The sequence below is a fragment of the Trichosurus vulpecula genome, chromosome 3 (genome assembly GCF_011100635.1).
Source record: "Trichosurus vulpecula isolate mTriVul1 chromosome 3, mTriVul1.pri, whole genome shotgun sequence".
In the NCBI taxonomy this organism is placed as follows: domain Eukaryota; kingdom Metazoa; phylum Chordata; class Mammalia; order Diprotodontia; family Phalangeridae; genus Trichosurus; species Trichosurus vulpecula.
The window spans coordinates 175,235,624-175,251,476 of NC_050575.1; the positions used below are offsets into that span (position 1 = coordinate 175,235,624).

Genomic DNA, 15,853 nt, shown 5'->3' on the forward strand with positions numbered 1-15,853 from the left:
GCACCAACACCCCTGAAGCCTAGGTCACTAGCAGGCTTTTCTCATACCCTCTTACCCTTCCCACTTCTCGGGCCTCTATATCTTGGTTTTGGAGTGGGGAACCTCACCTCCAGCCGGAACTTCTTTTCACCAACCCTGGAGCGGACCCAGGGTTCCTTCCCCTTCTTTGACAACATGCCCTCAGTCAGGGTGGGTAAAGGACCAAAGAGTAGCCTATAGACCTGCCATGAGGTGAGGGGGAAAGGGAGGAAAAGAGGAAGGAAGAGAGGAAACAAAGATTTCTTAAGCACTATAAGCCAGACACTGTGCTAAGAAGGGGGTACAGATCTAAAGTACATCCCTGCATTGAAGCCTTGTGGCCAACTACATGCAAGCCATAGACCAAGCTGGGAATACTTCCATACAGCCCACTTTCTCTAGGCTGGGCTGTTCCATGTGGGATGACTATATGGGGGCTGGGAAAGCTCTTCCTAAAAATAGACCATATGCCTTGTTCTCATAAGTTCCTTGAAGGCAAGTACCTCACTTTATGTTTCTCTGCATCCACTAACAGGCAAATTAGTCCATGTTCTGGGTCGGCAGCTCGATCCCAATACCTGGCCAACCCCAGTCCCTACTTCTCCCCACCGGCCACTCACCTCATGCAGATTGACCTTGGAACCCAATAGCATCTCCGTGGTATCATTGGACAGGGACAAATTCTGGGAAAGGAAACGGTAGAACTCTTGCCTGTCCTTGGCTGCTGAACCCAGAGTGAAGTCAGACACTAAACAGAGTGGGGAAAAGACAGGACTGCTCTGTGAGAAGGCCCATCATCTTGGAGAGGGGAGCTAGAGATGAAGGCGTGTCCTCAGAACCAGCCCAGGGAGGGACTCCCACTTCTAGATAGGCTTTCAATACTGAGGAAGTCTCCTTGACTAGTTCAACCTCAGCATTTTACAGCTGAAGAAAACGAAGAAGCCCAAAGGAAGTAACCTGACCAAGGTGTTTTTGTCAGAGTTGTCAGATTAAGGTCACAGTGTGAACTTGCTCAAGATTGTACCAGGAAGAGCTAGGATTCTTATCCAGATTTTCTAAATCTACATTCAATGCTCTTTCTATCACACCACACTTATCTCAGGGTTTCTAACTACTTACCACCATCGGACTAATGGGAAAACTGAGGCACCAAGAGTAAAAAAGCTTAATTCATGTTTCCCTGGTTTGGGGGGTATGGGTCCAAGAACCTGGACATGTTATCTCTAATCCCTATTCCCACAGGCTCAGAGACCCACCTGCTCGGTTGTCAAAATGGCTTTCCAAGGTCCCAGGGCCACTGCTAAGGGATTCCAGATGACTTCGGACAGATTCTAATTCCTCCTCAAGGCTGGGCCTCGAAGGATCAAACAGATTACTCTCCTCTACCACCCGATTTAGCTGCTCTAGGAGCTGGGTCACCCTGTGGAAATAGCACCTCACTGGTTACCCACCTTTTTCTTTGGTTAGGACCTGGATGTAAGACAGTGGGGAGGAAAACTGGTATGGGGACATTTCCCGGGCACAGGCAGTGCCATCCAATGAAAGACTCTCAAAGGCTGACAGAAATAGGTAACCTCTGGGAGCAAGCCCAGGGAGGGACATCTACTTTGGCAGTGGGTACTCACGTGGAATTTGAATACTGGAGGAAGCCAAATTCATCCCGCTGGCCATCGGGACAAAGGGACTGCATAACAGGCAGGATGCCCGCCGAGGTGAGGGGCGATGCTGTGTAGTATGCTAGGAAGGGAGGAGAGAGATGAGGAGGACAGGGGAGAAGTGAGAGTTTGTAGAAAAGAGAAAGGGAGACACAGACAGAGAAATAGAGACAGAGCAGAGGAGAGAGAAGGAGAGAGACACCAGGAAAAAAGAGCCAGACAAAGAGGGAAGAGTCACAGAGAGAAAGACGGAGGGAAGAGAGAGGAAAAGATAGAGATAGGGACAGAGACAGAATGCCCAGCCCAGAGCAGTACAGCAGGTTAAGTCAGAGATTGGGGCCAGGAAATTGTTTCAGGCACAGCCAGTACAAGTCAGAAGTCAAAGGGCTTATGGCCCAAGGGGATCCCTTACCTCCCAGTATAAATGGTGGTCCACCCTCCCCAGGATGTCAAGAAGTTAGGGGTGGCCCTATTGTTTTGGCATGGCCAATGTAAGTTAGCACAGGAGACATCCTGGGCTCTTGGGGGACCAGCCAGCAGATACGTCTTAGGGATACAGTGACTTCTGACTTCTCAGGCTGACTAGTTAGCTGAGCAGTGAATGCCGTTTATCAATAGAAGCCCATGTCCCCTCCTCCCCGCCCCCCACAAGCCCCAGAGTCTACAGTGAAGAATTGAGGGTATGGTATAAGAGGGAAAAGCTGTCTCCCTTTAGCCCTAGGACAGTGTGCAAAGGATATATACCAAGGCCCCCATCCCTTCACCCAGGATTCTTGCTTCCACCCCTCCCCCCACCTTCAGGGAATAAGATGCCCTTATTCATACTCTTGGGGGGAGGTGCGGGGGGCACCGGGATAATCATCTCTCCTGAAGCTTCTACCCCAATTTTTTTTCTCTTCCCTGAGAAATGCAGCTATTTTAGATAAGGCCCTCAGGAAGATGATAGTTATAGGGAATCAGGGCCCAGGTAACCTCTAATGGAAATTGGGCTGAGTAGGGAAGGGGGTGAGGAAAGGAAACTCAGGTAGGCCCCAGCCCCAGACTAGCCCTTCCTAAGAGGGAGTCAGCTCTTCAGGGAGGTTTAGCCAGGCTGACCCAGGAAAAGTAGATGGAAACTAGCCTAGGTTCCTTCCTCCCTCAAGCACGGAAGTTGTCACCTGGGGTATAATGATGTGCAAGGGTACTCCCCTTCCCTTCCCCACCTCTGTGTGGAACATCTACCCCATTACCTGATAGGAAGAAAAAAGGAACCAGCCTAGCTTTGGGACCTGTCTGGAGAGTCCATTGCCTCTGTGGCAGAGTCATGACTCTGGCCAGCATAAGGGGATGTTCCCCCAGGGGACCGATAGAAATAGCTAATCCAAGGTCCCAGAGCAGGATTTTTTAACAACCTAAGGGCTTTCCTTCAATCCTACAATGGGGCCCCTGCTACAAACTAAAAAGCTGAATTCTACTTCCTTGTATTCATACTTCATCACTTTTCCTGGGGAAAGAACCAGCTGTCCTAAACCTGACATAGTTCCACAGGGCTGGAGACTAGTGCAGAGAAAGCCTAGAACTGGGTCTGCCTCCCCAAAGCCTGCCTGCCTTGGATCCTGGGTGGAACTGTGAGTAATCCAGGGGTTAACAAAGAAACCGTATGAACCAGGAAGCAAAGGTGAGACTGAGCAAGCAGCACAAGTGCCCAAGCTAAACTGTGGGAAGCAAAGTCTAATATCCTACCTTCCCAAGAGTGATACCCTGCCTAGCCCACCAGAACCATCCCAGAGCCCTAAAGAAGGGAGAGCAAACAGAAGGGTGGGAAGAGGAATCACAAAAGCAGCCAGGAATCTACCAGCCATTTCCCAGACTACTTCGGGGGTCACTGGAAGGGAAGGGGGCAGAGAGAGGTTGGAACTTACAGACTGGTCATGCAAGGGATTGAGACGGGCAAGAAATGCAGAAGGAAGAAAAGAAGAGAACATGCATGAGAGAATGGAGGTGGGGGGAGGGGAGAAGAGAACCAAAAACACAAAAAAAAAATGGTGAATGGGAGGTGAGGAAGCTGAGGTAGGGGCATCTTAGCCCTTGAATGCAAAGCAAATGGTGGTGACCCGAAGACAACTCCTCCGGCAGGCAGCCTGGCTGGCCATGTCCACTTCATTACCTGGGCCCAGGCTGAGGAGAGGCTGAAATACAAGTTCCTGTGTGCACACACATGCGCACATGTGCATGCATGGAATAGACATGCAAATACACCATTATGTGAATAGACAAGATGAAGACACCATCTCTCCCCACCTTCTAGGCCTTCCTGGATCTCCTCCCATCTTGAATCTCTCCCTCCCCAATACCCCCCTCCTTTCCCTGTTCCAAACCCCTGCCCTGTCCTCCTAGGCTTCCCCCTCTCCAGCATCCCCCTACTGCTCTCAGATATATATAATCTACCCTGCTCTGTGATAGGCTAAATTATGAGTGGGGTATGCTTTCTCCTTCCTGTTAATAGGATTCATTGGATTCACCCAATCCAACCATTTTATGTTATAAATGAGGAAACCAAGAGTGGTTAAATGACTTACCTAAAGTCACCCAGGTGATGAGTGACTGAGTCTGTGCTTTGGCCCTGGTATTCTCCAGCGCCCTCCCCCCAACCCCAACCAAAGGCCTCTACCTCACCTTCTTTCACTGAGATGGTAGGTTTCTTTTGCCGCAGCCCGAGGAGTATGAAGAAGAGAACCAGGGGAATGAAGATCTCGAAGGCCAGAACCCACTGTGGACAGAGAGATAGGGAAAGTAAGAACAGCTGCCTCTGGAAACCCTCATCTCTGTGGTCCAAGATACAGGATTCAGATAGAAGGGCGAGGAACGTCTAGGACAAAATCTTCCCTGGGAGGGGTGGTGAGGGTGATGAGGAATGGGGGTGGGGAGGGGGTGGAAGCAGAGCACAGCTCCAGTGTAACCCAGGACAGAGCCACTCTGTTACTGGAGAACTCTCTCAGCAACCCCTTGCCTATCAATATATTCCTCCCTCCATGTTGGCTGAACAGAGCTAGGCAAGGGGAGGATGTTCCAGTATGAGGGGAGGAAGGTAGTATGACTTCGAGTCATGGGAAACAGAATAGGATCTAGGAATACTGACTGGCAATTACCTCCTCTAATTTGATATGAATAAAGCTTCTCCCCTACCTGACCTCCAGAAGTGTTCTCCCCAAATATCACTGGCCCCCACTGTCTCTCCAACCTGGATACGGGTTCTCTCCATGATATAAAGAGAGAAGCTGAGACTCAAAAAGGAACCTGTACTCACTTGATATCCAACAGTACAGTAGAAAAGACTGACTGGGGTCCAAAGGTCCTTGGTTCAAATCCCAATCCTGATGTGTGTGACCTGTGTGACCTTGGGTAAGTCATTTAACTTCCCTGTTAACTTCCCATTTAACTTCATTTGTAAAATGAGAAAATTGGCCTAGGTCACTTCTGGCTAGAGATCTATTAGCCTACGAGATGGACCAGGAAAAGGACCCAAGTTTCCAGCCTCCAGGTACACCTTTGCGCTCAGCAAGGAGCAATTGAGGGCCCTTACAACTAAGATGTAAGCTTCTCAATAGAAAGGAAGTTATTTGAGGGTAAAAACTGTTTGACTTTTGTCTTTTTGTCTCTGGGCCAGGCTCATTGCCTGGTACTTGGCAAGTATGAAAGAAATGCTTGTGGAAGTTAATTAAATTGAATCAAGGGCAGATGAGGTTGGGCTCCCACTGGGACCAAGGCAGATAATCTGTGAGGTGGTGCTCAGGCTTTAGGTCTTCCCCTCAGCTCCTGCCCTTTCCTTTTGCTCAAATTTGTCCTCATTTTATTCTCTGTGCTCTCCGCATTATGCTCCCTGTACCCTATACACCACAGCCCTAGCCAATGTCCCTCCCAAGATGCCCTCCACAACAGAAGGCTCTTTACCAGCCCTGGAAGCATGGGCAGTAAGACCATAAATCATTTTCTGATAGGCAGCTCCCAGGAACAAGGTTCCTAGCCAAAATTCTACCACTCCTCTCTCCGAGGGGAACCTTCTCCAGCCCTGGGGGACTGCACCAGGTCAGGGAAGCAGAAAGATGCCTTTAAAGGCTAGAGATTCAGCAGGGGAAAGTTGTAGAGGGGGGTGACAGGAGGAGCCAAAGGAAGGTGCTCCAGCTGCCTTGGCAGGGACCCAGGGCAAGTACTGTGGGCATAACTTAGTTATTGGTAGGCAGTGCCCTGCTATTTAAATTGGCACTGATCAAGGAATGCCAGGGCCCAGCTGCACAAGTCTGGAGCATGCAGCATGAGAAGCAGTCACCACAGGAAGGAAATCCACGGGAATGGGGATTTTGAAGGAGTGGAGGAGTTAATCCCACTGGACAAAAGGAATGGGTATTCCCAACCAAGGCCCCAGGCAGAATGGTGTTAGTTCCCATTCCTGGTATCACCCATGTCCATGTTCCTCCTGGGAAGCCATGGGGAGCTGCATACCTCCTGGCCAGAGATATAGCCAGTTTTCTCTGCCAATGCACAAGACATGTGCTGCCCATATTCCTGGCAGTGCCAGGAGACAGTGCTCCCAGCACTGCGGGGGTAACCAAAGGTCAATTCAGCTGCTGCAAGCTGAATGCAACAGGCACACATGTATGCTCACTGGTGAAAGAACTAGGGCAGAAGCCCAACTACTATCCCAGCTAAGCCCAGAGATGATAGGGAAAGGTAGATGGGTGGTCAGCAGTGACCTCTGACCTTGAGAAAGGCTGAAGGGGGATGGGTCATGAGACAAAACCAAAATTTCTCCTTCAGGTTCCATCAGCAATACAGGGCAAAGAGTGTTGGCAGTGAAGACCCACACGTCCCAGACTCTAGACCAGGGCGTCTTTTTTTTTTCTTTTAACTTTAAAAACAAACAAATTTAAGTGAATTACCCAGGGTCATACAACTAGTTAGTGTGAGAGCTGGAACTAGAAGCCAAAACTAATGATATTTAGGCATTTGCTCATTTTCATACCCCACACTGCTGTTGGCCAAATAAGAGTTGTCAGATAAGAATTATCTAAAGAGCAGTGAAGCAGGAACCAATAGTATCTCTAAAAAGACTTTATTTTTTTGTTGGTGTTTATTATGTTATTTTTTGACATTGATTTTTTTTCTTTTGAATTCCGAATTCTCCCTCTCCCTCCTGCCCCTCCCCCCTTCTTAAGAAGGCAAGCAGCATATCAATTATTCACATGAAATCAAGCAGAACATATTTCCATATTAGCTGTGCTGAAAAAAAAAAGCTAAAAAATAAGGTGGAAAAAAGAATGCTTCAATCTGCACACAGAGCTCGTCAGTTCTCTCTCTAGAGGTGGATGGCATTTTTCATCATGAGTCCTTTGGAATTGTGTTAGATCATTTTTTTGATCTGAGTGGTTAAGTCTTTCACAGTTGATCATCCTTTTACAATATTGCTATTTCTGTGTACAATGTTCTCCTGGTTCTGCTCACTTCACTTTGCATTAGTTCATATAAATCATCCTAGGTTTTTCTGAAACCATCCTGTTCATCATTTCTTATAGCACAATAGTATTCCACGACCACCATACATCCCAACTTATGGATGGCTTAAGAGCATTTTTATTTGACTATTGATACCTTTGATTTCGTCTTCTGAAAATTACCTGTTCATATCCTTTAACTATTTATCAACTGGAGAATGCCTCTTATTTTTACAAATTTGATTCAGTTCCCTAATATTTGAGAAATGAGACTTTTATTGGAGAAACTTGCTATAAAATTATTTTCCCAGTTTTCTGTTTTCCTTCTAATTTTAGCTACATTGATTTAGTTCATACAAAAAAAATTTAATGTAATCAAAATTATCCATTTTACTTCCCATGATCCTCTCTCTCTCCCTCCCTCTCTCTCTCCCTCTCTCGTTTGGTCATAAACTCTTCCCTTTTCCATATATCTTACAGGTAACTTTTTCCATGCTCCCCTAACTTGCTTATGATATCACCCTTTATGTTTTAATCATGTACTCATTTTGACCTTATCTTGATATGTGAGATGTTGTAGACCAAGATGCTTGTATTATGGACCTTTTGGCAGTCTGATGAAGCCTACAGTCCTCTTTTCAGAGTAATGTTTTTAAGAGCATAAAATAAGACATAGGATATTGAAATACAGTTATAACAATATTTTAAAAGTTCACAGAGTCCTGGTTAAGAACCCTGTTCTCTGCCCTCCTAGGGTCAGAAAATTCCCTGAATATGGACCCTCTCCCCCATGCATTTAAGTACTTCATAGTTATCACATCTTAGTCAAATAATGTCAGAAGTGCAAAGGACCTCAGAGACCATCTACTCTAATTCCCTGATTTTATAAACTGGGGCTTAGAGAGCATTAACTTATCCAAGATCTCCTAACTTAGGAATGGAATAGCTGGGACCAGAATCCATTCCTTCTGACTCCCAATCTAAGGTCTCTTTTCACCAAACCTTGAATGTTGCTTTTCATTTTTGATCCTACTGCCTCAATCCCAGGAACATGTCAGGTTTTAAAAAAAAAATACATTTAAAAAAACTCTAAGGGCAGCTAGATGGCACAGTGAATAGAGCACCAGCCCTTGAGTCAGAAGGACCTGAGTTCAAATCTAGCCTCAAACACTTGACACTTACTAGCTGTATGACCTTGGGCAACTCACTAATCCTGATTGCCTCACCTCCCCCCCTCCAAAAAAAAAACCCTCTAAAGATGGGAAAGAAATTTGGAACTATGATTTTAAAAAGTCAGCAAAATATCCATACCCTTTGACCCATAGATCCTACTACAAGTCAAGTACCTGAGGAAGTCAAAGACAGAAAGGTCCTATCTCTACCAAAATATTCATCACAGTCCTTTTGGTGGAAGAAAAGAACTGGAAATAAAGAAGATGCCCATCAGTTGGGGAATGGTAAACAAATCATGGTACATACATATAATGAATGGATTATTACTGCCCCATAAGAAACAATAAACAAGGAATTCAGAGAAGCATAGGAAGACTTAAATGAACTGATGCATAAGGAAGTAAGCAGAGCTAGGAAAATATATCCAAATGATTACAACAATGTAAATGAGGAAAAAAAATGAGAAAGAGAAAGAGAGAGAGACTGAACACTGTGTAATTATAATTACCAAAGAAGAGCTGAGAACTATATTATTGCAGAGATGGGAGACTATGGGTATGGAATATTACATATTCTGCCAGATATGACTGATGGTTTTGTTAAACTGTTTTTTTTCTCCTTCTTTGTTTAATCTTTGTCACAAACCCTGTTAGATAACAGAGTAAAGATAGGTTAAGAAATAATTATAACAAATTTTAAAATATCAAGAATAACATTTTTTTTTAAACTGAAAGTGAACAAGTTGAATGAAACTGGTTTCCAAAGCAAGTCTAATCAGGTTTGAATAATCAGCCTAATCTAACACGCTGAAATTTAATGGAAATGCTTGCATAGTTACACGCATAAGAACAGTATGGGTGAGATACTGCTAGGCCAAAGTTTGTGTGAAAAAGTCCTTGAGGTTTAGTGGACAGCCAACTCAGTATGATCCTCATGATGGAGGCTCAGAGCCCATGTGTATGAAACACTAGTGATGCAACAAGGTGGTGGTGGCAGAAACAAAAGCAGCTTCAGGAGTTCTCAAGCCTAAGATGGTAAAGGGAACTGGTCAGAAAGAGATTATATAGGGCAGTCCTATGCTAGCACTGGACACAGGGCTTAACACTGTTTGGCAGTTCCATTGGCTATACCCACTTCTGGGTCTTAGTTCAAATGTGGAGAGAACTTTCTGTCAAGAGGGGCAGTATCACTTATGGTCCCAGGGGATCAAGGACCTTGAGGAATAGTATTGTTTCTGGTCTCATGGGAACAGGGGCCCCGGGGAGCAGTATTAACAGCAATCCCAAGGGATCAGTGTCCCTTCCTGGGTAAGGACTAGAGTGCAGACCAGAAAAACAATGACCTCACTTCTCCCCAGATCATACCACCTTAGAATCACTGAAAACTTCCAAACCTTCAGAAGTAGCTCCGAAAGCAGCAATGTAAAAAAAGCCTGAAGCTTGAGATAAGGCCTTTCCACCCCCATGTGGAGAAAAGAGGCCAACGTTAACATAAGGTTCTAAATCAAAAAACAGATTGGAAAAATGAGCAAACAACAAATAGGAACCAGACCATAAAAAGCTACTATGGTGACTGGGAAGATCAAGACACAAACTCAGAACAAGACAATGAAGTCAAAATAGTTATAAGCAAAGCCTCAGGACAAAATGTGAATTGAACACAAGAATTCCTGGAAGATCTAAAAAAAAATTATTTTCAAAATCAGAGTGAGAGGAAAATTAGGTAAAAAAAAAAAGAATGCAAAGGAAGGAAATTATGAAAAGGCAATTAACAGCTTGATAAAAGAGGCACAAAAAAATACCAAAGAAAATAACACCTTAAAAAACAAAATTGGCCAAATGGAAAAAAAAAAAGTACAAAAATTCACTGAAGAAAAGAACTCCTTAAAAAGCAGAATTATCCAAATGGAAAAAGAGGTACAGAAATTCACCAGAGAAAATAATTCCTTAAAAATCAGAATTGGGCAAGTGGAAGCTAATGAATCCATGTGATATCAAGAAACAATAAAACAAAGTCAAAAGAATGAAAAAATAGAAAATGTGAACTATCTCATAGGAAAAACAACTGACCTGGAAAACAGTTTGAGGAGAGATGATTTAAGAATTATGGAATTACCTGAAAGCCATGATCAAGGAAAGAACCTGGACATCATCTTTCAAGAAATTACCAAGGAAAACTGCCTCAATGTCCTAAAGCCAGAGGGCAAAAAAGAAACTGAAAGAATCCACTGAATGCCACCTGAAACAGATCCCAAAATGAAAACTCCCAGGCAAAACAGATTTTTAAGAGGGACAGGATAAAAAGAAAGAGAAAAGGATAAACAAAAGAAAACTGGATGGAGAGAAATGCACAGTTAATAATTACAACTGTGAATGTGAATGGGATGAACTCACCCATAAAACAGAAGTAGACAGCAGAATGGATTAGAACCCAGAATCCAACAATATGTTGTTTACATGAAACACACTTAAAACAGAGTTAAAATAAGAGGCTGTAGCAGAATCTATGATGGTTCAGCTGAAGTGAAAAAGACAGGGGCAGCAATAATGATCTTGGACAAAGCAAAAGCAAAAACAGATTTAAAAGGCATAAGCAGGGAAACTATATCTTGCTAAAAGGAATCATGGATAATAAAGTAATATTATTAATAAACATATATGCATCAAATGGCATAGCATCCAAATTCTTAAAGGAAAAGTTAAATGAGTTATAGGAAGAAATAGATAGTAAAACTATACTAGTAGGGGACCTCAACTTTCCCCTCTTAGATCCAGATAAATATAACCATAAAGTAAATAAGAAAGAAGTCAAGAAGATGAATAAAATCTTAGGAAAGTTAGATATGACAGACCTCTAGTGAAAACTGAGTGGGAATAGAAAGGAGTACACCTTTTTCTTAGCTATACATGATACTTTCACAAAAACTGACCATGTTAGGACATAAAAACCTCACAACCAAATGAAGAAAAGCAGAAATATTAAATGCACCTTTTTCAGACCACAATGCATAAAAGTTACATTTAATAAAGGACCATGGATGCATAGATTAAAAGTTAATTGATAACTAAATAATCTAATCTTAAAGAGTGAGTCAAAGAACAAATCATAGAAACAATCAAAAATTTCATTAAAGAGAATGACAACTAGACAACATTCCAAACTTTGTGGGATGTAGACAAAGCAGGACTTGGGGGAAATGTATATCTCCAAATGCTTCTATCAATAAAAGGGAGAAAGAGCAGATAAGTGAATTGAGTGTGAAACTTAAAAAACTAGAAAAAGAACAAATTTAAAATCTCCAACTAAACACCAAATGGAAATCCTGAAAATCAGAGGACAGAATAATAAAATTGAAAGTAAAAAAAAAATTATTGAACTAATAAGTAACACTAGGAGATGGGTTTCTGAAAAAAAAAAATAAACCATTGGTTAATTTGATTTAAAAACAAATAAAGAAAACAAAATTACTAATATCAAAAATGAAAAGGATGAAGGCACACCAATGAAAATAAAATTAAAGCAATTATTAGGAGTTATTTTGCCCAATTTTATGCCAGTAAAACTGACAATCTAACTGAAACGGATAAATATTTATAAAAATATGAACTTCTCAACTTAACTGAAGAGGAAATAGAATACTTAAATACTTTATCTTAGAAAGAAGAAATTTAACAAGCCATCAATGAGCTCCCTAAGAAAAAATCCCCAGGACCAGACAGATTTACAATGAATTCTATAATACATTTAATAACAATTAATTCCAATACTATATAAACTATTTGAAAAAATAGATAAAGGAGTCCTATCAAATTACTTTCATGACATAAATATGGTTTCAATACCTAAACCAGGGAGAGCAAAAACAGAGAAAGAAAACCATAGATTAATTTCCTTAATATCAATGCAAAAATTTTAAATGAGGGGCAGCTAAGTGGTGCAGTGAGTACAGCACTGGCCCTGGAGTCAGGAAGACCTGAGTTCAAATCCAGCCTCAGACACTTGACACACTTACTAGCTGTGTGACCTTGGGCAAGTCACTTAACACCAATTGCCCTGCCTTCCCCCCTCCAAAAAATTTTTTTTAAATGAAATACTAGCAAGAAGATTACACAAATATATCATGAAGATCACACACTATGATCAGGTGAAATTTATATTAGAAATGTAAAGCTGATTCGGTATTAGGAAAACTATCAAAACAATTGGCCATATCAATAATAAAAACAACAAAAATCATATGATTATCTCAATAGATGCAGAAAAAGCCTTTGATCAAATACAACATCCATTTCTATTAAAAAACACTAGAAAGTATAGGAATAAATGGAGCTTTCCTTAAATGATAATATTTACCTAAAACCAAGAGCAAGTATTATCTATAACAGGGATAAACTTAAAGCCTTCCCAAAAAGATCAGGAGTCAAAAAAGGATGCCCAGGGGCAACTAGGTGTCACAGTGAGTAGAGCACTGGCCCTGGAGTCAGGAGGACCTGAGTTCAAATCTGGCCTCAGACACTTGACACATTTGCTAGCTGTGTGACCTTGGGCAAGTCACTTAACCCCAATTGCCCTGCCCCCCCCAAAAAAGAAACAGAAAAAAGGATGTCCTTTATCACCTCTATTATTCAATATTGTACTAGAAATGCTAGCTGCAGCAATAAGACAAGAAAACCAAGTTAAAGAAATTAAAATAGGCAATGAGGAAACAAAACTATCACTCTTTGAAGATGATATGATGGTATAATTGAAGAATCCTAGAGAATCAACTAAAAAAACTAGTTGAAATAATTAACAACTTCAGCAAAGTTGCTGGATATAAAACAAACCCACATAAATCATCAGCATTTCTATATACCACTGATGAAACCTAGCAGCATGAGATGGAGAAAGTTCATTTAAAATAACTGCAGACAATATAAAATAGTTGGAAATCTACCTGCCAAAGACAAACCCAGGGATTATATGAACACAATTGCAAAATACTTTTCACACAAATACAAATCTAAACAACTGGGAAAATATTAATTGTTCATAGGTATGCCAAGCCAATGTAACAAAAATGACAATTCTACCTAAGTTGATTTACTTATTTCAATGTCATACCAATGAAACTACCAAAATGTTATTTTATAGAGCTAGAAAAAATAGTAACAAAATTGACCTGGAAGAACAAAAGGTCAAGAATATAAAGGAAATCAATGAAAAAAATGTTAAGGAAGGTGGCGTAGCAGTACCAGATTTCAAACTATATTACAAAGTGCTAATTATCAAAACAATCTGGTACTGATTAGGAAATAGAGTAGTGGATTAGTGGAATAGATTTGGTACACAGTAGCAAATCACCATAGTAATCCAATGTTTGATAAATCCAAAGATCTAAGCTTTTGGAGTAAGAACCCAACATTTGATAAAAATTGCTAGGAAAACTGGGAACCTGTTTGGCAGAAAGTAGGCATAGACCAATATCTCACACCATGTATCAAGATAAGGTCAAAATGGGTACATGATTAAGACATAGATGGTGATATCATAAGCAAATCAGGGGAACATGGAAAAAGTTACCTGTAAGATCTATAGAAAAGGGAAGAGTTTATGACCAAACAAGAGATAGAGAGGATCATGGGAAGTAAAATGGGTAATTTTGATTACATGAAATTTTAAAAGTTTTGGCATAAACTAAATCAATGCAGCCAAAAAATAGAAGGAAAACAGGAAACTGGAAAAAAAAATTGTACATCAGGTTTCTCTGATAAAGGCCTCATTTCTCAAACATATAGGGAACTGAGTCAAATTTCTAAACATAAATGCCATTCCCCAGTTGATAAATAGTCAAAGGATATGAACAGGCAGTTTTCAGAAGAAATCAAAATTATCAATAGTCACATAAAAAATGCTCTAAAGCAATACTAATTAGATAAATGCACCTCATACCAATCAGATTGGCTGGCATGACAGAAAAGGAAAATGACAAAATGTTTTCAGAAGAAGAAATCAAAGGTTTCAATAATCACATGAAAAATGGTCTAAGTCACTACTGATTAGAAAAATACAAATTCAAACAACTCTGAGATACCACCTTATACCAACCAGATTGGCTAACATGACAAAAAAAGAAAATTACAAATGTTGGAGGGGATGTGGAATGTAAGACTGGTTCAGTATTAGGAAAACCATCTTATACACTGTTGGTAGAGTTGTGAACTAGTCGAACCATTTTGGAGAATAATTTGGAATAATGATGCCCAAAGGGCTATAAAACTGTATATACCTTTGACCCAGCAATACCATGACTAGGTCTCTATCCCAAAGAGATCAAAGATAAGGGAAAAGAACCTATATGTACAAAAATATTTATGGCAGCTCTTTTTGCGGTGGCAAAGATTTCGGAACTGAGGGGATATCCGTAAGTTGGGGAATGGCTGAACAGGTTGCGATATACAATGGTGATAGAATACTATTGTGCTATAAGGAATGATAAGCAGGATTGTTTCAGAAAAACCTGGGAAGACTTATATGAACTGAAGCAAAGTGAGTGAGCAGAACCAGGAATAATAGCAATATGTAAGGGCGATCAACAGCTACTCAGGTCAAGACAATGATCCGACATAGTTCCAAAGGACCCGTGATGCTACCTCCTCCAGAGAGAGAACTGATACACTCTGAATGCAGATTGAAGCATACTGTTTTTAAAAACTTTCTTCATCTTTATTGTTTTATTTTGGATTTTCTTTTGCAACATGGCTAATATGGGAATATGTTTTGCATAACTTCACATATATAATCGACCTCAAATTGTTTGCTTTCTCAAGGAGGGGAGAGGAGCAAAAGGGAGGGAAAGAATTTGGAACACAAAATTTTTAAAAAAATGATTATTTAAAAAAAGCGTACATGTAATTGGGAAATGCTTAAAGAAAAATAAAAAGAATTAAAAACAAAAAAAGAAGAGGGGATTGCTGCTCAGGTAGAGCTTAGACTAGATGACCTTTGAGGTCTCTACTATCTTTGAAATTCTATTATTCTAAGATTCAACAGGAACAAGTCACAAAGCTTGTGGTCTACTATGATCCTCTCAACCAGCTCTTTCAAAAGATTTTAGACCTACTCCTTCATCCTCTATCTAGAATGAACAGAGTTGGTTCTCCCTTTGCCCTTTCTTCTTCTTCCCCCCCTGCTCAAGCCCTTGCAGATATCCTACTATTTTTACCTTGTCCCTAATGAAATTCTGCTTGTTTTTATGAAGTCATTTCTCTCTTTTATCAAGGTCACTTTGAAACCTATCCCAATCTCTCCAAGTATTAGCAGCACCTTCTGCAAACTTAATGAACAGACTCCATTCTGGCTTCCAGGTCACTGATGAAGAGATTGGGTGACACTGGCCTTGGATATACCCCGCTGGCCAAACTGGCTCCAATGGCTCTGCCTCCATCCACAAAGCATTCCCTAAACTCCCCATCCAAAAGAGACCTTAGAGGCAGAGGCTGTGCCCCTGTGCGTGGAAGTGAAGAATCCAAACCAGCAAGCTCCCTCTAGCTTACTGAA

The 15,853-nt window shown here is 41.3% G+C and overlaps 1 protein-coding gene across 2 annotated transcripts in view; it reads right to left on the minus strand.

The window, feature by feature from the left end:
• The window catches only part of ABCA2 (ATP binding cassette subfamily A member 2), a 71,152-nt gene that overhangs the window by 40,327 nt on the left and 14,972 nt on the right, over positions 1-15,853 (minus strand). Inside the window, exons 2-7 of one of the 2 annotated variants that reach the window (XM_036748342.1) lie at positions 4,329-4,422; positions 3,575-3,577; positions 1,644-1,755; positions 1,275-1,372; positions 639-766; positions 108-221 (exon numbers count right to left, since the gene is read on the minus strand). In XM_036748342.1, the coding sequence (XP_036604237.1) occupies positions 108-221; positions 639-766; positions 1,275-1,372; positions 1,644-1,755; positions 3,575-3,577; positions 4,329-4,422 (549 nt within the window). Of the gene's footprint in view, positions 1-107; positions 222-638; positions 767-1,274; positions 1,439-1,643; positions 1,756-3,574; positions 3,578-4,328; positions 4,423-15,853 lie in introns of both variants that reach the window. The other variant, XM_036748341.1, reaches the window with a different exon arrangement.